Source organism: Panthera onca, chromosome B1, assembly GCF_046562875.1.
Source record: "Panthera onca isolate mPanOnc1 chromosome B1, mPanOnc1 haplotype 2, whole genome shotgun sequence".
Taxonomy (NCBI): domain Eukaryota; kingdom Metazoa; phylum Chordata; class Mammalia; order Carnivora; family Felidae; genus Panthera; species Panthera onca.
In genome coordinates this window covers 62,859,188-62,882,773 of record NC_138342.1, presented here as the reverse complement: position 1 = coordinate 62,882,773, position 23,586 = coordinate 62,859,188, and the positions used below count along the sequence as shown (strand labels likewise).

Genomic DNA, 23,586 nt, shown 5'->3' with positions numbered 1-23,586 from the left:
AGGGTGTGTTGAAGGGAAGGCATGGGGTGTGTGATGCCAGCAAGCTCTGTGCGTGTGTGCTTTATGTAGGGACATGCAACTGCCTGGGAAAACTCATAGTGAGGACAATGGGTTGGAGGGGGCAGATCCACAGAAGCATGTGGGAACAGGGCATTGTTAGCAAGCTAGGTGGAAAGCTAGCCCATCATTCCCACAGATGTTCATGTGTCTAGGCTGGGGGCTGGGAGAGGAAAATGGCTCCCACCAGTGGAGAAGTTTTCCAAAGATCCCTGTCTTGGAGAAGTTTTCCCAAAGATTCCTGTCCCTCTAGCACATGCTCTGAGATTAGTATATATCCTTCCCATATATCCCAGGCATTTTTTAAACCACTGCCTTTTTCTCAGTGCTGTTTATTTTGCTTCTCTTTAAAGGTAGGGACTCAGTTTCCTTTCACCCTCCTGATTCTCCCAGAACTGAGCCTGTTGATTTTTAAAGTTCTAGGTGCTAAGCCCCACTAATTGTAAGAACTCACAAAGCCAGACCCTTCTCATGTTCAAAGCCAAATATTATAGGGATTCGTCTTCCTAGTGCAGGTCCATGACTGGGGTGCCTGGTGTGGGGTCTCCTCCTCTCTCTTCTCCATAGCCACAGCATCCCTCCCTCCCACAGACAGTCCCATGGGTTCATTTGGCTCCTAACTGCATCTCCACCCTTATTACCCTCCTTGATATGGCCTCTTCTCTACATTTAGCTGTGGAGAGTCTGTTCTGCTAGTCTTCAGGTTGCTTTCTGGGTTATTTACACTGATGTATGCGTTATCTTGTTTTATCTGTGGGATGAGGTGAGCCAGGGTCTTATTCTGCCACCTTCCCTGAAAGCCTAAGTGATTTCTTTTTCAATAAGAAACCTTTTCCAAAAAAGAAAACTTTTCAAATGTACAGCTAGACAGTGACCCATTTGTTTCTCATTTTAGTATTTCTGTCTCAAAAATGAACAGAATGAAGTGAAATCCTTGAGAAATTGTTCTGTCTTGCAAGTACTGGATTATGTACAAAGCAGATAGTAGGAAAATTGTTTCCAAGATTTCACTCACAATTTGATACGATACAAAATAAGGACTTAAAAAAAACTGTAAGTCAAGCAGGTACAGTGTATGAACAACAAGCAAGCTGTCATTTTCCCTCTAGTAAAATGCCACACTCTGCCACCAACTCCACAGGTTGGATATGAATATGAATGCTAAATGTCAAAATCTACAGCTTGTCCCAGGATTTGAGGACACAAAGAAGCATTTGTGTTGTTAATATACGTTGACTTTAGCATTGCCAAAAACCAACCTCAGATTTTGGCCAAGGTTTTCTGAAAGTTACATAAATTTTTCACTTTGAATTGGCTGGATGATCTTATTAGTCACAGACTAACACCAAGTTTCCAGTTCTGTTCTGAGGAAATCAAGAATGCAGAGCTGGACCTCATGGACAATTGAAGAGGCCAAAAAAAAAAAAAAAAAAAAAAAGAGTTAAGAGACTTCCTCAATTTTAATCTTCCTTAGAATTTTAGCTTTTGCTGGGGGGAAAAATTCTGCCTGGTTCTTCTCATTGTGACAAGAGACCTAGAGGGATCTTCAAGGTCCCTTCCAGCCAGTAGAGTTTAGAACTGGCCACTCTCCCTGCCTTTCCCACAGTAGCACCACAACTGGAGGTAGACCCAACTACCTGCCTCACCCAGCCACCAGGTGGGCTCCTTCAAAGAGTCAATACACAAGAGCACCTGGGTGGCTCATTTGGTTAAGCAGCCAACTGTACCCTAGGAATAAGCAATTCTTCAACAGTGGACTATATGATGAAAATATATGTATTTAGACTTCATTAACTTTCATTATATTGAGTCGTAATTGAGACAGTCCTTCACTGCACATGTAAAATAATTAAATGAGATTATGGTATTTGGAGTCTGCCTGCTAGGATTCAAATACCAGAACTAATATTTAGTAGCTGTGTGACTCTGGGCAAACTTTTTAACCTCTTTGAACGATTGTTTTCTCATCTGACCCCTGCTGGATGTGTTTGGTCAATAAGGGTGTGGGGTATGGAGAGGAGATTGGAGGATGGGAGGAAATAGAGGTAGAAGAATTTATTTCCTCCACTCCTTTTTAAAACCCAGTTCTTGTTGTGGCTGATCCTCAGTGCCTATAGTTCTTATCAAGTAATCTAGTTTTCTAAGCTGTAGTTCTCCAAAGTCCTTCCATAACACCATTTCCTTCCTTTCCTCCTTCTCATTCCTACCTCTTGGCTTAGAGTGGAGTAAAAGTGGGGTGGTTACTAGTCCTTGGGTGCCTCAACATTTGTTATTGGTTCCTTTAATCCTGTCCACACTTCTGAAATAATTTATTGTATTCTCTTCAAAGTTCCAGCTAAGCGTAATGTTTCCTAATGGGACCCTAAATGACACAGCAAGTAAGAATTTAATAAATGTTAATCATCTTATTTTTTAATTAATTAATTAATTAATTAATAATATGAAATTTATTGTCAAATTAGTTTCCATACAACACCCAGTGCTCATCCCAACAGGTGCCCTCCTCAATGCCCATCACCCACCCTACCCTCCCTCCCACTCCCCATCAACCCTCAGTTTATTTTCAGTCTTTAAGAGTCTCTTATGGTTTGGCTGTCTCCCTCTCTTTTTTTTTTCTTCCCCTCTCCCATGGTCTTCTGTTAACTTTCTCAGGATCCACGTAAGAGTGAAAACATATGGTATCTGTCTTTCTCTGTATGACTTCTTTCACTTAGCGTAACACTCTCCAGTTCCATCCACGTTGCTACAAAAGGCCACATTTCATTCTTTCTCATTGCCACGTAGTATTCCATTGTGTATATAAACCACAATTTCTTTATTCATTCATCAGTTGATGGACATTTAGGCTCTTTCCATAATATGGCTATTGTTGAAAGTGATGCTATAAACATTGGGATACAAGTGCCCCTATGCATCAGCACTCCTGTATCCCTTGGGTAAATTCCTAGCAGTGCTATTGCTGGGTCATAGTGTAGATCTATTTTTAATTTTTTGAGGAACCTCCACACTGTTTTCCAGAGTGGCTGCACCAATTTGCATTCCCACCAAAAGTGCAAGAGGGTTCCCGTTTCTCCACATCTTCGCCAGCATCTATAGTCTCCTGATTTGTTCACTTTAGCCACTCTGATTGGCGTGAGGCGGTATCTCAGTGTGGTTTTGATTTGTATTTCCTTGATGAAGAGTGACGTTGAGCATCTTTTCATGTGCCTATTGGCCATCTGGATGTCTTCTTTAGAAAAGTGTCTATTCATGTTTTCTGCCCATTTCTTCACTGGATTATTTGTTTTTTGGGTGTGGAGTTTGGTGAGTTCTTTATAGATTTTGCATACTAGCCCTTTGTCTGATATGTCATTTGCTAATATCTTTTCCCATTCCGTTGGTTGCCTTTTAGTTTTGTTGTTTCTTTTGCAGTGAAGAAGTTTTTATCTTCACGAAGTCCCAATAATTCATTTTTGCTTTTAATTACCTTGCCTTTGGAGATGTATCAAGCAAGAAATTGCTGCAGCTGAGGTCAGAGAGGTTTTTTTCTTGCTTTCTCCTCTAGGGTTTTGATGGTTTCCTGTCTCACATTCAGGTCCTTTATCCATTTTGAGTTTATTTTTGTGAATGGTGTAAGAAAGTGGTCTAATTTTATTCTTCTGCATGTTGCTGTCCAGTTCTCCCAGCACCATTTGTTAAAGAGACTGTCTTTTTTTCATTGGATATTCTTTCCTGCTTTGTCAAAAATTAGTTGGCCATACTTTTGTGGGTCCAATTCTGGAGTCTCTATTCTATTCCATTGGTCTATGTGTCTGTTTTTGTGCCAATACCATGCTGTCTTGATGATTACAGCTTTGTAGTAGAGGCTAAAGAATTGAGATCATACCATGCACGCTTTCAGACCACAATGCTATGAAACTTGAAATCAACCACAGGAAAAAGTCTGGAAAACCTCCAAAAGCATGGAGGTTAAAGAACACCCTACTAAAGAATGCATGGTTCAACCAGGAATTAGAGAAGAAATTTTAAAATATATGGAAACAAATGAAAATGAAAATACAACAATCCAAATGCTTTGGGATGCAGCAAAGGCAGTCCTGAGAGGAAAATACATTGCAATCCATGCCTATCTCAAGAAACAAGAAAAATCCCAAATACAATATCTAACAGCACACATAAAGGAAATAGAAGCAGAGCAGCAAAGGTACTTCAAACCCAGCAGAAGAAGAGAAATAATAAATATCAGAGCAGAAATAAACAATATAGAATCTAAAAAAACTGTAGAGCAGATCAATGAAACCAAGAGTTGGTTTTTTTTGAAAAAATAAACAAAATTGATAAACCTCTAGCCAGGCTTCTCAAAAAGAAAAGGGAGATGACCCAAATAGATAAAATCATGAGTGAAAATGGAATTATTACAACCAATCCCTCAGAAATACAAAGCAATTATCAGGGAATACTACAAAAAATTATATGGACAACCTGGAAGAAATGGACAAATTTCTAAACCCACACATTTCCAAAACTCAAACAGGAAGAAATCGAAAACTTGAACAGACCTGTAACCAGCGAAGAAATTGAATCAGTTATCAAAAATCTCCCAACAAATATGAGTTCAGGTCCAGATGGCTTCCCTGGGGAATTCTACCAACATTTAAAGCAGAGATAATACCTATTCTTCTCAAGCTGTTCCAAAAAATAGAAAGGGAAGGAAAACTTCCAGACTCATTCTATGAAGCCAGCATTACTTTGATTCCTAAACCAGACAGAGACCCATCAAAAAAAGAGAACTACAGGCCAATATCCCTGATGAATATGGATGCAAAAATTCTCAATTAGATACTAGCAAATCGAATTCAACAGCATATAAAAAGAATTATACACCATGATCAAGTGGGATTCATTCCTGGGCTGCAGGGCTGATTCAACATTCACAAATAAATCAATGTGATACATCACATTAATAAAAAGAAAAGAAAAGAACCATATGATCCTGTCAATCGATGCAGAAAAAGCATTTGACAAAATTCAGCATTCTTTATTCACAAAAACCCTTGAGAAAGTTGGGATAGAAGGAACATACTTAAACATCATAAAAGCCATTTATGAAAAGCCCACAGCTAATATAATTCTCAACGGGGAAAAACTGAGAGTTTTCCCCCTGAGATCAGGAACACAACAGGGATGTCCACTCTCACTGCTGTTGTTTAACATAGTGTTGGAAGTTCTAGCATCAGCAATCAGACAACACAAGGACATCAAAGGCATCAAAATTGGCAAAGATGAAGTCAAGCTTTCACTTTTTGCAGATGACTTGATACTATACATGGAAAACCCGATAGACTCCACCAAAAGTCTAGAACTGATACATGAATTTGGCAAAGTCGCAGGATACAAAATTAATGTACAGAAATCAGCTGCATTCTTATACACTAATAATGAAGCAACAGAAAGACAAATAAAGAAACTGGTCCCATTCACAATTGCACCAAGAATCCTAAAATACCTAGAAATAAACCTAACCAAAGATGTAAAAGATCTGTATGCTGAAAACTATGGAAAGCTTAGGAAGGAAATTAAAGAAGATACAAAGAAATGGAAAAACATTCCATGCTCATGGATTGGAGGAACAAATATTGTTAAAATGTCAATACTGCCCAAAGCTATCTACACACTCAATGCAATCCCAGTCAAAATTGCACCAGCATTCTCCTCAAAGCTAGAACAAGCAATCCTAAAATTTGTATGGAACTGCAAAAGACCCCGAATAACTAAAGTAACATTGAAGAAGAAGACCAAAGTGGGAGGCATCACAATCCCAGACTTTAGCCTCTAATGTTAGTCACCTTAAATTTGTAGTGAGAATGTACTCATTATTAATTTTGCTTTTTCCAGTAACATCCTGGAAAAATACTAGTGTCCTAATATCATGATATAATTTTATTATTTAAAATTCACAAATTAACTGGAATTTAAGTGGAAAATATTTTTTTAATTTTATTTTTTAAATTTACATCCAAATTAGTTAGCATATAGTGCAACAATGATTTCAGGAGTAGATTCCTTAATTCCCCTTACCCATTTAGCCCATTTCCCCTCCTACAACCCCTCCAATAACTCTCTGTTTGTTCTCCATATTTAAGAGTCTCTTATGCTGTGTCTCCCTCCTTGTTTTCATATTATTTTTGCTTCCCTTCCCTTGTGTTAATCTGTTTTGTCTCTTAAAGTCCTCATATGAGTGAAGTCTTATGATATTTGTCTTTCTCTGACTAATTTTGCTTAGCATAATATCTTCTAGTTCTATCCATGTAGTTGCAAATGGCAAGATTTCATTCTTTTTGATTGCCAAGTAATACTCCATCGTATATATATACCACATCTTCTTTATCCACTCCTTCATCGATGGATATTTGGGCTCTTTGCATACTTTGGCTATTGTTACTAGTGCTGCTATAAACATTGGGGTGCGTGTGCCCCTTTGAAACAACATACCTGTATCTCTTGGATAAACACCTAATAGTGCAATTGCTGGGTCATAGAGTAGTTCTATTTTTAATTTTTTGAGGAAAAAAATTTTTTTTTTCCAGAGTGGCTGCACCAGCTTGCATTGCCACCAACAATGCAAAAGAGGTCCTCTTTCTCCGCAACCTCGCCAACATCTGTTGTTGCCCGAGTTGTTAATGTTAGCCATTCTGACAGGTGTGAGGTGGTATCTTGTGGTTTTGATTTGTATTTCCCTGAAGATGAGTGATTTGAGCAGTTTTTCATGTGTCAGTTGGCCATATGGATGTCTTCCTTGGAGAAGTGTCTATTCATGTCTTTTGTCCATTTATTCACTGGATTATTTGTTTTTTGGGTGTTGAGTTTGATAAGTTCTTTATAGATTTTTGATACTAACCCTTTATCTGATATGTTGTTTGCAAATATCTTCTCCCATTCCGTCAGTTGCCTTTTAGTTTGCTGATTGTTTGCTTCTGTGCAGAAGGTTTTTATTTTGATGAGGTCTCAATAGTTCATTTTTGCTTTTGTTTCCCTTGCCTCTGGAGATGAGTTGAGTAAGAAGTTGTTGTGGCCAAGATCAAAGAGGTTTTTGCCTGCTTTCTCCTTGAGGATTTTGATGGCTTCCTGTCTTACATTGGGGTCTTTCATCCATTTTGAGTTTATTTTTGTGTATGGTGTAAGAAAGTGGTCCAGGTTCATTCTTCTGCATGTTGCTGTCCAGTTTTCCCAGCACCACTTGCTGAAGAGACTGTCTTTATTCCATTGGATATTCTTTCCTGCTCTGTCAAAGATTAGTTGGCCATACATTTGTAGGTCTGTTTCTGGGTTCTCTATTCTGTTCCATTGATCTGAGTGTCTGTTTTGTGTCAGTACCATGCTGTCTTGATGATTACAGCTTTGTAGTACAGCTTGAAGTCCGGGATTGTGATGCCTCCTGCTTTGGTTTTCTTTTTTCAAGATTGCTTTGGCTATTCTGGGTCTTCTCTAGTTCCATACAAATTTTAGAATTATTTTTCTCACTATGTGAAGAATTCTGGTGTTACTTTGATAGGGATTGCATTGAATATGTAGATTGCTTTAGGTAGTATTGAAACTTTAGCAATATTTGTTCTTCCTATCCAGGTGCATGGAATATTTTTCCATTTTTTTGTGTCTTCTTCAATTTCTTTCATAAGCTTTCTATAGTTTTCAGTGTATTGATTTTTCACCTCTTTGGTTAGATTTATTCCTAGGTATTTTTATGTTTTTTGGTGCAATTGTAGATGCGATTGGTTCCTTGATTTCTCTTTCTGTTGCTTCATTGTTGGTGTATAGGAATGCAACTGATTTTTGTGCAATGATTTTATATCCTGCAACTTTGCTGAATTCATGAATCAGTTCTAGCAGTTTTTTGGTGGAATCTTTAGGGTCTTCCATATAGAGTATCATGTCATCTGCAAAGAGTGAAAGTCTGACCTCCTCCTGGCTGATTTGGAGACTTTTTATTTCTTTGTGTTGTCTGATTGCTGAAGCTAAGACTTCAAATACTTTGTTGAATAACAGTGGTGAGAGTGGACATCCCTGTCTTTTTCCTGATCGTAGGGGGAAAGCTCTCAGTGTTCCCCATTGAGGATGATATTAACGTTGGGTTGTTCATATATGGCTTTTATGATCTTGAGGTATGATCCTTCTATCCCTACTTTCTTGAGGGTTTTTATCAAGAAAGGATGCTGTAATTTGTCAAATGGTTTCTCTGCATCTATTGAGAGGATCATATGGTTCTTGTCCTTTATTTTATTGATGTGATGAATCATGTAAATTGTTCTGCGGATATTGAACCAGCCCTGCATCGCAGGTATAAATCCCACTTGGTCATGGTAAATAACTTTTTTAATGTATTGTTGAATCCGGTTGGCTAACATCTTGTTGAGGATTTTTGCATCCATGTTCATCAGGGTGGAAAATCTTAATATTATACAATTATATTAGATTTCAATGACAATCATCAATTGGTTTATACCTGTCAGCATTTCCAGTGCACAATGGTAGTTATAAATATGGTGAGATTCTACCTTCTCCTAGTCATATGTTCTAGGTAATGTGGTAAAGAAATATTTTCTAAATATTGCAAACAAATTATGTGCTGTACAAGATCTCCTTCGTTTTGCACAAAAGTTGCTTACTGAATATCGGGATGCTGTGTGGGAGACAAATACATGAAAATTGGATTCTCTGTCTCCAAGAAATTTATAATCCAATTAGAGAAATAGGACGAACATGTGAAAATTTATTTTTTGTGCTATTATAATAGTAATAAATGAGATAATTACAAGGCATTCATCCATTCATTCACTCATTTATTCATTCAACAAATATTTCTTGAACTCCTACTATGTTCAAGGCCATAACTGATGCTAAGGATACAAGGATGAACAAAACCAAACACAGTTCTTGATCTCATGGAGTTTATAGCCTAATAGAGAAACATATATTTATTACATGGTCACAATAACGAGTGTCTTATTAGTGATTGAGGTAAATGCTCTTAAGGATTTCTGTGAGAGCATATCACAAAGAGATCTAACCTAGGCTGGAAGGATATGGAAGGCTTTCTTGAGGAAGTGACTGTTAAGCTTAGAAATGAAACAGGAGTGACATCATCTGAAATGCATGTTATAAGGATTACCTTAGTGCGTTAGAGAGAGATATCAGATGGGGTGGAGGATACACACAGCTTTAAGCTACTTAATTACTTCAGGTGAAAATTGATGGCATCTTGGTATAAGGTGTTGGTAAGGATGGAAGGTGGGGACAGATTAGGGGAGTATTTACAGAAATAGGTCAACAGAGTTTTGTTATGAATTGGCTATGGAGCTGGTAGTCATTTACAATTAATTTTTAAATGAATCTTAGTTTTGCCTCTTATAAAATCGGACAATTGTGGATCTCTTACTGAGGAAGGTAGTGCTGGAATTGGACCATGAATTTTGGTCCTTGACATTGAGTTTTTGAAGTACCTTTGCAAGATCCAAAGTGGAGATATAGCAGAGTCATTTGGGTAGGATAGAATGAAATTCACAGGAGAATAGGGATGAAAAATTTAGAGTCATTAATGTTTACATGGTCACAAAAACTTTGCTTAGATATATCTCAGAAAATAAATTGTGATAAAAGAGGAGCAGTCACCTTTTCTATATTTGACTGGCCAGGGAGAGAAAGTTGAGCCTGAAAATAAGACTGAGAAGGAATGGCCAGAAAGATAGAAGGAAATCTAGAAATGTGTTGTTCTGAGTGACAAAGGGAGTGATTGTAACTGCAGTAGTCCTCCTTTCCTGAAAAAAAAAAAATTAGTTCTGTAAGATGAGCATGAACCCTTGATCATTGTACTAGTCAACTATGGCAGATTTAACATTTTCCCCATTTTTTTTACCCCTCTCTGTACTCATGTTCTTTGCCATATGGTTTTGCAGTTCCACTAAAGTGAAATAAACTTTCTGCCCACTGATACTGGGCCAAGACGTATGACTTGCTTTGGCCAATAAAACGTGAGTGGAAGAAATAGATTCATAATTCTGAGCCTTGACCATAGAGGCATAGCATATTTTTGTTCACTTCCCTTCTGCATTTGCCTTCACCATGAGAAGAATATGCCCTGAATATCATCTGATACCTCCAAAATAAGAGACGTATGGAGTAGACCTGAACCAAATAAATGGCCTGAATTGAATTAATTCCAAAGTCACTCTTGTCAGCTGAACCTCAGCTCAACTAAAGACACATGAATAAGAAATAAATGTTTTTGTTGTAAGCCACTGAGCTACATAGCACTTTTGCAGAAATAGCTGACTTAAATGGCTACAATGGTGACTTAAATGGCTACAATGGCTGACTTAAATGGCTACATTGGTGACCTTACTGAGAGTTGTTTTGGGGTAGTGAGGCAGTGAAAGCCTCATCGTGAGGGTGCTACAGAGTGAGAGGACCTGGGGAAGTGGAGATGTTGAGTATAGACAACGCAAGAGGTTTGGCTGTGATGGAGGTGAAGAAAGGTAGGGATGATAGAAAAGGGCCAGGAAGAATTTTTTTGTTCGTTTCTGACAGAGACTAAAATATGTTTAAATAGTATGCAGATGGAACTGGGAGGAAGTGCTTGATTATAGAAGAGAACAAAAGTATGGTTAATGACTCCTGAGATAGTGAAAGGGGATGAGATTTAAAACAGGTAGAGGGATTGGTCATGGAGGAATGAGGAGGAGAGTTACCTACTCTGATGTAGGAAAAGGGAATTGATAAGGGGGAGATTTGGGTAGACTTGTAGATCTGGTGGGAGAGAATTAGAAGGTGTCCCATCATCATATCATTTCAAGTAATTTACTACTTTTCTGTCAAGGAGGGAGAAATACTGTCCAATTAAAGTTAAGCTAGAAGACACATCTGATCTCTTCCCAAATTAAATGGATGATAAATAAAGAACACATCTGTTTGTCTTGCTCCTTCATATTACCGTCCTTTAAAGGTAACACCTCATGGTTTGGCTTGGCGGGGAGTACAGGATCTGAATGTGGACAACTACAAAACATTGCTGAGAGAAATTAAATAAGTTTTATATAAATGGAAAGATGTAGTGTGTTCATGTCTGGAAAGACTCAGTATTATTAAGATGCCAATTCTTTCCAAATTGATCTATAGATTCAATACAATCCCAGTCAAAATTGTTTTGGGGGGAAGGTAGAAATTGACAAGGTGATTCTAAAATTCATATGTTGTTTTCACTCTTATGTGGATCCTGAGAAACATGACAGAAGGCCATGGAGGAGGAGAAGGAAAAAAAAAAAGGCTAGAGAGGGAGGGAGCCAAAACATAAGAGACTCTTAAAAACTGAGAACAAACTGAGGGTTGATGGAGGGCGGGAGGGAGGAGAGGGTGCGTGATGTATTGAGGAGGGCACCTGTTGGAAGGAGCACTGGGTGTTGTATGGAAACCAATGTGACAATAAATTCCATATTAAAAAAATAAATAAACATTAAAAAGAGAAAAAAAATTCATATGTAAAAGCAAAGGGCATGGGTCCAAAATAATTTTGAAAAAGGACAACGTAAGAAGAGTCATGATACTGAATTTTAAGACTCACTATTAAGCTGTACTAATCAAGACCATATGGTGTTGGCATGAAGATAGACATATAGATCAATAAAACAAGTCCAGAAGTAGAACCATACATATATAATCAATTTCTTTTTGATAATTTTGCCAATGTAACTCAATGGGGAGAGTCTTTCACATAAGGTAGGTTTCTACTCTAAATGCATGGTTCTGATAAGCACATTAAAAATTGTTCAACATCATTAGCCATTTTAATTAATACAAATTAAGATCATAAGAGATTAAACATTTGCTAAAATATCTAAAGTTTAAAAGACTTTACATCTTTTTGTAAAGATGTAAACTGAAATTCTCATATATTGCTGGTGGGAATGCAAAATAGTAGAGATACTTTGGAAAACAGTCTAGCATCTTCTTATAAAGTTAAATATGCATCTACCATATGACCCAACAATCTCACTTCTAGGTATTTACTCAAGAGCAACAAAATCATATGTTCCTACAAAGACTTGTGTGTGAATGTTGAAAGCAGTTATATTCATAATAGTTGAAAACTGGAAACAATTCAAATGCCCATCAACTGGTGACTGAATCAACTGTGGTATATGCATACAATGGAATAGTAATCAGCAACAACAACAAAAATTAAACCACTGATATATTCAATAACATGATGAACCTCAAAAACTGTATGCAAAGTGAAAGTAGCCAGACAAAAAAGATGCATACTGTATATTTCCATTTACATGACATTCTGGAAAAGGCAAAATGATAAGAACACAACAGGGACTGGGGTTGTAATGAACTGAATGTTTGTGTCTCCTCAAAATTTGTATGCTGAAGCTCTACCCTCCAATGTGATGATATTAGGAAGTAGGGCCTTTGGGAGATAGTTAGCATCAGATGGGGTCATAAGGGTGGAGTCTTCATGAATAGGATTGCCAGAGAGCTCACTTCCCTCTCTGTTCTCTTTTTTGTGAGGCTACAAGGAAAAAATTATCAGTCTGCAACCCAGAGGAGGGATCTCACCAGAACCCAATCATGTTGGCATTCTGATCTTGGACTTCCAATCTCCAGACTGTGAGAGGTAACTTTCTGTTACTTATAAGTCACTCATCCTTTGGTACTTTTCAGTAGCAGTAGAAACTGACTAAGACAGGGGCAGTTTGAACTAACTCACTGAACATTTAAAGAGGGTGAATTTTATTGTATATAAATCACAACAATTAGCCTGATATTTAGAAGAAGAAAACTCCCCAGATAACTCTAATGTATTATGAGGGTTAGGGGCCCTTATCCTAGAACAATGTTTTTCAAACTTGAATCACCTGGAGGGATTGTGAAAGTTTTTTTTTTTTTTCTCAAGTGTTTACTGACACCAACCAATTCTCCAATTCTCTGATGCCAACTGGGTGTCCAACAATTTAATTCAATTCTGTCACTATATGTAGTTAGCATAGACCCCACAGGTTAAAGTTTCAGTCCCACAAAACTACTCCCACTTTAGATAATAGCTGCAAATGGGGTTCTCAGGCTATTTACATTTCTTCCTAGCTGATTACATGTTCTGAGATTCCCACAATCCTGCTTCAAGTTTGATAATTTCCTGGAATGACTCATAGAATCCCGGAAAGTGGCTTACTATTACTGGTTTATTATAAAAGATACAACTCAGGAACAGCTGAGTGGAACAGATGCATTGGATAAGCATTGGCAGGAGGCAGGTGGGGGATATTGTTTCATGTCCTCTCCAGGTGTACCACCCTTCCAGCACCTCAAGGTATTTACCAACTCAGAAGCTCTCCAAACATTATTGTTTAGGGATTTTTAATGGATGTTCCATTACACAGGTGTGATTGATTAAATCATTGGCTATTGATGATTGAAAATCTCCAGCCCCTCTCCCCTCCCTGGAGGTCAGAGGTGAGGCTGAAAGGTCCAATTCTTTAATAACATGGTTGGTTCCTCTGGAAACCAGCCCCCATCCTGAAGCTATCTATGAGGTAACCAATGGTTACCTCACTAGCATAAACTCAGGTGTGGTTGAAAGGGGCTCATTCTGAACAAAAGACACTCCTATGAGTCAGGAAATTCCAAGGGGTTTTGGAGATCTGTGCCAGGAAATACAGTTTTTGTTTTATCACAGTTTATTACAACTCTGGGCCCAACCCCTGGGTTTCTGATTCAGTAGGCCTGGAGAGGGGCTTGAGAATATGTATTTTAACAAGTATCCAGATGCTGCCTATGGTGCTCTTCAGAGGGACTATGCATAGAGAACTTCTGTCCTTGAGGGTCACAAAATGATGTGATATCTCTTTCAAATATTACCCTTCTGACCCATGGGCTTCCTCTCCTTCTCAGTTCCACCAAGTTTTCTGTAAACCAACACATTCATTGTGTTTAAAAGTACCACCAAACTTTACCTCAGAGCAAAAAGCCTTGGGGAATGTACCAATCCTTACACAGAGTTGGAAGCAATACAATGACACATCTCAGTGACAGGGAAGAGTTGTAGAAAGGAAGGCAATAGAAAATGGAAACCACTAAGGCAGAACTCATACAGCTGGGCAAGCCATGTCCAGGTGAGGTAGGGCTAAGCCCCTTCAGGGGGTAGAAAGAATTCTGCTTCCCTTTGACATAGAGAATCTTTTCCTTTGGGCTTCTACCAGTAAGATGGGTTTGAGTAGAGCAATTGAGGCTTGGCTCACTTTGTGAGAGGTTCCCTGTGTTATGCTACCAAGAGCTCCCTGCATAGCTTGGCCTTCTAACTCCTGCACTTTGTTTCCCAGAGTTGAACGTCCTGCGTTGGCCAGCATTAGCTTGTGTTTTCCCTTCAGTTCTATTTCACTCTGGATTTTCATTAATTTAATTATGTATGTTTGCATGTATGTGACCATGGATTACCTGAATTTTGCCTTACCATTTCATTATTCTCCCTTTCTGAACCCAAACACGCTCAGATCAGCTAATGATCACTTTTCCTCCGACACTCATTAAATGGCTCAACAAGTTATCCTGCATTTAACTGTGGGTTAAGATCCCTGTCCCTAATCAGGCTGAACACCTCCAAATCTACTGTGACTTTTGAGAAGCTGGCAGTTGTGTGGTAAGGAAAGCAAGTTTGAGAACCCTCCCTGGTCCTGTTGTTTCATTTCTAATCCCACATTTGCCCACTGTCTTCATGCTGTCTTCTCAAACCAAGGGAGGCTTGGATCTTCTGGAACTTTGATTGGCCCTGAAAAAAATGGTGGACAAAGGGGCTGAGGTAAGAAATATATATATTTAGGAGTCAGGAGACCCTGGGTTTGAATTCTGGTTTTTTCTTCTTACTAGTTATGTGATTTGGGGCAAGTAAATGTTCACTTGCATCAACTTCTCCTTCTGTAAAATGGAGCCGGTGATGTCTACTCCCTATAAAGTGTGGTCAGCATTGTGTGGTGATTAAAGTATGCACTCTGCCTGAATTTGAATTTTGATTTGTTGTTTAGTAGCTGTAAGGCCTCGAGCAAGTTATTAATCCCTGTGTGTCTCAGCTTCTGCCTCTGTAAAATGAGGGTGACATGAGTAGCTGCCTCATAGAAAATGGCAATAGTTCTTATTTGAGGATCCTATTCGTCTAGCTGCATTCTCAAAGACCAAAACAAAACTAAAGAGTGATGTGGTTCCTGACCTCTAAAAGTAGAAGTCTGGAAAGTGCTAGAATGCAGGATTTTGATGGCATTTTATGATCCATTTTATGATTCCTGTTGTAGACAACAGAAAAAGTAGCATTAATAGGTTCTCTTTACTCCCATCCAAGAAATCTATTTAATAAAGTAAATCAAAAAATAAAAAAGAATTGAAAGCAGGAGCCAGATATAGCTTTAAACCTGGGTGTGCTTGGAGTGGGCCCCCCAAAGCAGCAAGGGGAATGAGGGGCACTAGGGCAGTGGAACCCAGCCCACTGGGAAAGCCCAGCCCTGATGGGAGAGCCAGGCTGCATCCAGGGAAGGAGGGGATGGGGGTTTAAGGGTCTACTTCTTCTGTTTGTCAAACCCACTGAAAAACTTTGTCAAAGCAAACATTGGGGACTTTAAGAACCAATATAAGTGAGAATAGGTTTTGGTAAGAATTTGGAAATCTCTAGAGGAAATAATGATGAGTATATCAAGGAAAAGAAGCTCTCATAGTCAAGCATTTTCCCCCTGTGTTAATATCAGGAATAACTTCACTCACCCATTGCCACATAATTTAAAACAACTGTAAAAGGCAAGCATCATGATGCTTGATGAAGTCAAAAATTAACATGATGAAGTCCTACTTTTCATTGTGATGAGTCAGAGTGTCTAAATTTGAGCAAATGCTCTATTAAGAATGAGTTCCTCATAATTAAGTAAAACATTTACTTGAGTTTATTGAATAGCATTAGATCAACAGGAAGCATTAAAGAATCAGGTACCAGAGACCAAGGGAAAAAAAAGTGTGCAAAAGATATGAGTAAGAAAAGTTCGTCAAAGCAAATGTATAAAAGAAGACATCTGAATATCAGTTTTTAAATGCTTTTCCTGAATATTCTACGAATTTAAGTCTGGAGATTGTTGAATGTTATTAGTTTTTGTCCAGGACAGTAAATCTCGTAAAAGAACTCTTTCGAATGAAAAGGACTCCATTTTTTTCAATAGTGAGCTTTTAAATGGAAGGTAGCTACTGTGAGAGCCCTCTGTCTTTTATGAAATTCCCTGGGTTTCCCAGGCAGGTTTCAGTCTCTTATGGAAGCCTGCTTTTCTTTTGGTGTGAAATGATTGAAATGAATTCCATCATTTCCTTCTTAATTCAAGCCACATGTTCAGATTTGAGGTTTAAATTCTTGTTCCCCTAGTTTCTAGGAAAATTTAGTGTAAACAAGAGGTATACTATTCAAAGAAACCGATATGATTTATTACTAAGTATCCTCAAGGAAACTTTCTTCCTGATTAATAAGAATGCAAAGTCCAAGTGTATAAGGGTACTATAATTTTTAAAAAGCTCAAGTTGGCCACATCAGCTTCTGTAAGCTTATTTAACATATATTTTCATGCTTGCTTATATGGGGAAGTTCTTTTTCTTGGAAAGACTCAGCCAAATACAAAACTAAAACCCAGAGCAGGAGGAGGGGCATATGCAGGTGTCCTTAGTAGGGATATTGGCATCAGTTGACTCTTTTCTTAAACACTGGAGCTCATGGGGTTGAAACAGCACTTTTTCTGTGAAATAAAAACAAAAACAAGAGAGTCATATTCACAGAGAGACTTACTAAAAACTGGTTTTCCTTAAAGATATCAAACAAGGACTGTTGTGCATATTGACTTTCCATTTAGTTTATTGAGCTACTGAAATGAGTCACCCTTACTCATTTGAAAAGTAATAATAGTGAAGAATGGATATTTGTCTTGGGAATTTCTCATAAATTTAAAATGGTCTCCATTTAGGGCTTCTAGGTGGCTCAGTCGGTTAAGCATCTGACTTCGGCTCAGGTTATGATCTCACGGTTCGTGGGTTTGAGCCATGCACCGACCGGGCTGTCTGCTGTCAGTGCAGAACCCACTTCGGATCCTCTGTCCTCCTCTCTCTATGCCCCTGCCCCAGTCGTGCACTCTGTCTCTCTCTCAAAAATAAATAAACATTAAAAATAAATAAATAATTAAAATGGTCCCCATTTTGACTACCCATGAAAGGGAAGCCCTTCAGTACAAACTGGAATCTGAAAACCCTTGGTATGTCTGACTTACCTCTGTAACATTTTTATTAATTTTAGTATCCATTTAGCTTGAGGGTTCAAGCATACAACTGACTTGTTCTTCTTCCAAACTCTGGGGGGAAAGAAAAAATAATAAAAATAAGGCAGTGTTACATTTTAGTCAATCCGGCCCTTAAGGAGAGTGGAGTAGAAAAATATTCCCGGATGAAGTGAAATTGGAGGTGGGCAGTTTGGGATCTGTGTGTGAGCCAGTGGAGCTGAACATGAGGTTAACAGAATCTTACGTGTCAGGGGTTAATGCTTTGCTGACTATCTTTACATGAGTTGGAGGTGGACCAAATAGCTGACTCTAAGATTGGCTCACTTCTAAATCTATATCACATTATCTTTATGTCCCATAAAATAGATGGTTGTCTGTTGAGCTTGGGAGAACAAAATAAACGATAGGAAACACTCTCTTGAGAAAATCTTATTTGAAAAGCAGATCCAATGACATTTAATGTGGGAGAGGTTACAGAGCTGATCGCTCCGAGTGCCCCTGGCATTTTGTTGAACCTCTAGTTAGTGAGGCTTTCACTGCTCTGAGAGATTCGATAACAACAAAAGCAGCAACAATAATAGCTAATATTGATCAAGCACTTACAATGCGCCAATCACTATCCTCAGCAGGTAACATGGATTATGTCAATCTCACACAAGTCCTTTGCTAGAGAACTATTATTTCCTTACATTTAGATGAGGAACCTGAGGTTTAGAGAGTTTAAATAACTTGCCCAAGATGGCACAAATGCAAGGGCAGGGCAGCATTCGAATGAAGGTTATCTGCCTCTAGAACCCACACTTTTAGCCACCACTCTACATGGGCAGGATCTAAATAGTTATCAATAAGTGCCAGACACAGTGCTGAGTGTTTCACCTGCAGTGAAAGATGTGAGGTCTCCCAGGTGATAGTGACCAGGGACACTCAACCCTCTATCGGGGTGACCTCTGAGCAAAACGATTTCTTCACCTTCACCTTAGCAAGAAGGATCTGTCCATTTAGCTTTGAAACTCCACCCTTGTAAATGAATCTTAGAGAGGTCAGAGGTCACAGCATTTTGGGGTTCTTGGGCAGAGTCTTCCAATTTGGTTTTTGAGTTCATGAGGGAAAATAGATTTCTGACCATCTGGACTCACAGCATTTTTACCCTGATTGCTATGTATTTCTCGTAATTTCCAGCTTTTGTTTCTATATCTGGTTAAAATTCAGAAATACAGAATTTGGTGACAAGATATAAAATCAAATTTTTGCCCCTTCAAAATGATTGTTGTTAATGAAGAGAAAGTTGGGGTGCATTACTTCCTCAGGTTGAGAGGTAAGAGACTTGACTCATGACAGAGGAAATGTAATAAAAGAGAGAGAGAGAGAGAGAGAATCTCAGGTTTCTATGCAGCCAGAGGAACTGCTCTCAAGGTCATGGCTGGACTTGACATCTCTGAGTTTGAGGCCAATAATTGTGGGTTAGTTAGAACCTTCATCAGTGAAGACATTAGGAAAAGTATAATGCCTTTTTAATGAAAAATTTTTGCACACGTTTTTGATATCCCATAGTTCTTTTTTACAAGTTGAACACAACTAGTGCGACACCCAAAGGACATATCAAAATGGGACAAACAAAAAGTGGCTGATTACAAACATATCAAATGTCTAAAGAAGTACAGGGGCAGAGCTGCTAGTGAGAGTAACGTCAGAAAATGTGGAGAAAGATGTTGTGCCTAATATGTCCACGAGCTGTGGATGCTTGGTTCATAAAGATAGATCTAGGAAGGAGAAATCAAAGTTCCAAGTAGTGATACACAAAATATCTATAGGATTCTTTAAAAAATGCAGTGTAACAATCCAACATTGCTTGTACATTGCTCTGTGCCAGGTAAGGGATAAAGCATTGGGAGTAGAGAAACAAATAAATCTGGTCCCTGTCTATAAGGAACTTATTTCTGGTGAGAGAGAGAATGGGAGAGAGAAAGAGAGCCACAAACCTGATTGCTTCAACACAGTGATGCTATAATAATCACAGCTAACATTTACTGAACATTTATTACATTTACTGTTGTGCCAGGCACTATACTAGGGGCTTTGCATGCAATGTGTAAATTCTCATTTGATGTGCCATGGAAAATGTTATGATAGAAGTATCAACAGATTTCTCTGAAAGTACTGAAAAGGGTCACAGAAACAAGAGGTCATGCTATTTCAGTTAAAGAAAATACCTATTAAACTTCTTGCAGCCACAGCTGACTCCATAGCCTAACTCTTCAATCAGAGTAATGGTATCAAAATTGGTAGATCTTAAAGCTAAGGGACTGTCCCATAAAATAGATGTTCAGACCAAGGACTGTAGTGGGTACTTATTTTCTTGCTCTTTAACTTCTGGGGAACAAAGTGTCTGCTTCTGCTGGTGATTTGATTTTGGTAGGAGAGAAGAGGCTTGGAGGGGGAACACCTGGGTGGAGTCCTGGTTCTGTCCTTTTCTAAGGGTTTGCCTCAGGGCAGTTGGTTAACCTCCCTAAGCCTCAGTTTCTGCACCTGCAGAGCAGTGATAACACTAGACGTAACTTAATGTCTGTTAAAGGAATATGATGAATGAATGTGAATAAAGCACTTAACTCAGGGCGCTGCAAAGTAGGTACTTAACAAATATTGTTGAGTCCCATTATTAGCTTGAGAGTTGTTAGCAACTCTCAAAATCAATCCCTTTAAGATTCTTGAATAAGAATGCTATGCTGTACATATGAAATTAATGCAACATTGTATGTCAACAATACTAAAAAAATACTATATGGCAACATTTGATCTGATTTTCATTGGGAGAAAAGAATCACATACATTTTTCTCCTGCAACTTACATGATTTCTTTGTTTGGGCACCCATTCCCAGGAGGCAAGACCTGAAGCTTTTCAATGAGTTGGATGGGGATAAAGGCTGAGGTCTCTTGGACGCATTTACACTTTAAGTTTGTGTTAAAGGCCTCCAGAACACCTGTAAACACAATCAGTTATTTTAATCCCTTTGACATATAATTCATAACTTGAATTTAATTACTAATCTTTCATACGGTGCATTTGAAGATTTAAAAATTTCAAGTTGGCGCTTTCACCCAGATGCTTTTAGTTTGTGTTTTTCTGCTTGTCTTGGCTTATTTTCGAACATTTTCTACCAAAACCTTAAAAATAAAATTAGTTTTCTAAAAGTACGACACCTATTGAAATTTGTGATAGCATTATATTGGTGCTCAGGTGATTGTATCATAAAATTTGAGAACCACTGCTCTGGGGACTTAAAACTCACTTATAATTCATACAGTGTAAAATCAACTGATTTGATCTTCCCTCCAAACACATAAAGACCAAAGACATAAATCCCTTACAGTGTCCCCAGAGTAGTAACAAGCTGTTCTCATCATGCTCACCGCCCCCTTCCTTGTCTCTCCAAGGAAACACCACGGGAGATATATATATATATATATATATATATATATATATATATATATATATTTTAATACGATATATATATATATATATATATATATATATATATATGTATTTTAATGCGCTGTTCCTTCATCTCGGTTGCAAATTATTACCAATGAAAGCTGATAATAAAAATTCAAGACTATTTTTATTCAATAACAGAAGTCATTAGTACTAGATACTTTTATAAGTTACTCTATCTCATGTATTTTAATGAAGTCTACCCTCTTAAGCCCAGTGCCTAACACAATGCTGGACACATATTTGCAAATAAAAGGGCCCTGGCTCTCAAGGCATTTACAATTTGGTGGAGGAAACAAATGAACAAAAACTAAAATGTCACAGAATGTTGTATTTCACACCCAGAATCCAAACTAAATGATGGGAACAGAGGACTTTGCCAGGACAGTGGGACAGCTTTATGGAGGAGGTGAGAGATGAAGTTCTTGAAGAATAAAAATAGCATGTAAAGCAAAATAATCGAAAAACAATGCCTTACACTTTAAGAGCAAAAATTTGTTTTTTATACCTGAGCAGACTATATCATTCAGACTATATCATATCAATCCAAGTCACATGCCTTGGATTTCCTCAGCTGTATAAAAACTTACAACTTCAACTAGATGTTTATCTATTTATACAATCGTCACCCCGTTTAGACTTGGAAGTCTATGTCTTTGCAGAAAGCATGTACTTAAGTACCCATGTTGTGCTTACAGTGGCTCACGTCAGAGCTAGCCAAATAGAATTGCACCAAACGTTCTCTGCAGGAGACCAACCTGTTGAGGTCAATTATCTTTAAACCCTATAAAAGGTTTAGTCGGAAGGGGTAGCACTGAAAGGCAGAGCCAAGAAGATATATACATGGAAAGAATTAGTTATAGCAGAGCTGAATCTGAAAAAGACCAGGAATAGACAAACCAACGATAAGTCACACGGACGCTGAACTTCAGTATCTCTATCTATGGATAATAATCTTAACAACATAAGTGTCTCTAACCTCTAAGAGTTAAATCTCTAAGCATATTACTTTTAGAAACCTAGGAGTACTTAGGTAATCTCCCCCTTCCCATTTCAGTCATATTGCTCCCCATTTTTTAATTAAAAAAAAAAAGGAAAGAAATGCTGAAGATTATTTCTGCTCAAAGCACAATGAGAAGATAAGTGAAAGTTCTCACCATGGACTGGAGTGATGCTGTAGACCAACAGCATGAGAAGAAGAAATCCCAGGGAGAACCTCATTCTGCCTCAAGGTGGAGTTCAGACTTCAGCTCTGAGTCTAAACTGTGGGTTCTGAGGACAGAGATTCCTATTTATTTATACCAGTGAGGGCCCTCCCACTGCCTGTGTCTCCAATAGGTCAGCTGTGTCATCAGTTTTAAAAGTCCCCAAATATTGCTGAGCTTGCTTTTTTTTTTGAACTCCCCTTGCAAATTTTATGAATTGGCTTCAAAGCACTTTAAGTATAATGAAATATGTCTTACAAATATAGATTATAAATGGCAGGGATGCTGCAGAAATTTGGGGGTGGGGTGAGAGGGAAAAGACATCAGACTGGAGGTTCTACAGGTCACTGTGATTGTGGCTTTGATTGCTTCTCTCAGTGAAGGGCCAGCAGGCTTCCTCAATGACATTTGTTTTGTTAATTTTTATTTTTTTAAATGTTTATTTATTTTTGAAAGAGAGAGAGGGGGAGAGAGGAAGTGGGGGAGGGGCAGGGAGAGAGGGAGACACAGAATCCAAAGCAGGCTCCAGGCTCTGAGCTGTCAGCACAGAGCCCAAGGCAGGGCTTGAACCCACAAAACATGAGATCATGACCTGAGCCAAAGTCAGACACTTGTCCGACTGAGCCACCCAGGCGCCCCTCTCAATGACATTTCAAAGCATGAGCCAGGAAATCAGGGAACTCTGTGGAGCACATCCTTGTGCCCTTGGCCCCTGTAAAAAAGTCTAACCTTTGGCAGGTGCTTAGTAAATATTTGCACACCTAATGAATGTCTCCTTATATACAGATTTCTATGCTGACTAGGTTACTGTTTTCCTGCCAGACTTTCCCACCTTTTATTTCATCATCTGAAATATATAATTACTTATGTAATTTGGTCATTGTGGAAATGCTGGAAGGGGGCAAGTATGTGTCTCCTCATTGGTGTGCCCGTGTCTTGATGAAGGGAGGGAGGCAACAACTTTGAGGAAGAGAATCTTTCAGTCTCAAGTATACAGGTTATTGAGCTTTAGAACCAGGTCTCAGCGGAGGGTGTCATTAAAATTTTATCTGATACTGAACTCAGTATTACAGTATGTTTCACAAAACATATGCGCAGTTCGTTTTTGATCCTGCCATATGAGCCCATGTGGACAATGAGCTTATAGCCTTAACTCACTTGCTAGGAGTTCTTTGATTAAGTAAAAGAAATAAAAGCATGTGGACAATAGGTGGTCTGGCATAGAGTACCACTGGGCTGTCCTGGGAGTATACAAGTATGGATGTATGAAACCAGACTCATCAAACCACTGAAAGTTATGGTCTTCCTGGTGTGGTTTCCTAAACAATTTGGTTTTTGTACTCAGCATTGGGGATGTTTAGCATCTTAGATGTTCCATGGTGTATGGGGTGGGGGTTGTGGTAATGTCACACGACCTTACAACAAGTGGTTTTTCTTTTGGCCTGAATGACTGCAGTGACTACTGAAAACTCATCAATGTTGAGGCAGCCTATCCCCTTGTTTGTGCAGTTTTAG

General features: G+C 38.5%; 1 protein-coding gene across 1 annotated transcript; it reads right to left on the bottom strand.

Moving 5' to 3' along the window:
- Positions 1-15,989: 15,989 nt before the first annotated feature.
- On the bottom strand, positions 15,990-22,149 carry CXCL13 (C-X-C motif chemokine ligand 13). The gene is made up of 4 exons (XM_060654813.3): positions 22,024-22,149; positions 20,222-20,354; positions 17,367-17,447; positions 15,990-16,841 (listed from the first exon to the last, which is right to left on the bottom strand). Exons 1-4 carry the CDS (start codon positions 22,085-22,087, stop codon positions 16,817-16,819), a joined length of 303 nt encoding a protein of 100 aa, XP_060510796.1. The 5' UTR covers positions 22,088-22,149; the 3' UTR covers positions 15,990-16,816.
- Positions 22,150-23,586: the final 1,437 nt, after the last annotated feature.

Bases quoted from the DNA above. Each gene is read 5' to 3' on its own strand.
- CXCL13 (XM_060654813.3), bottom strand. From the start codon at position 22,087: ATGAGGTTCTCCCTGGGATTTCTTCTTCTCATGCTGTTGGTCTACAGC. The intron at 20,355-22,023 runs GTGAGAACTTTC...TTGTGTTTACAG, and splicing joins CAGCATCACTCCAGTCCATG to GTGTTCTGGAGGCCTTTAAC. The intron at 16,842-17,366 runs GTAAGTCAGACA...TTTATTTCACAG, and splicing joins TTAATAAAAATGTTACAGAG to AAAAAGTGCTGTTTCAACCC.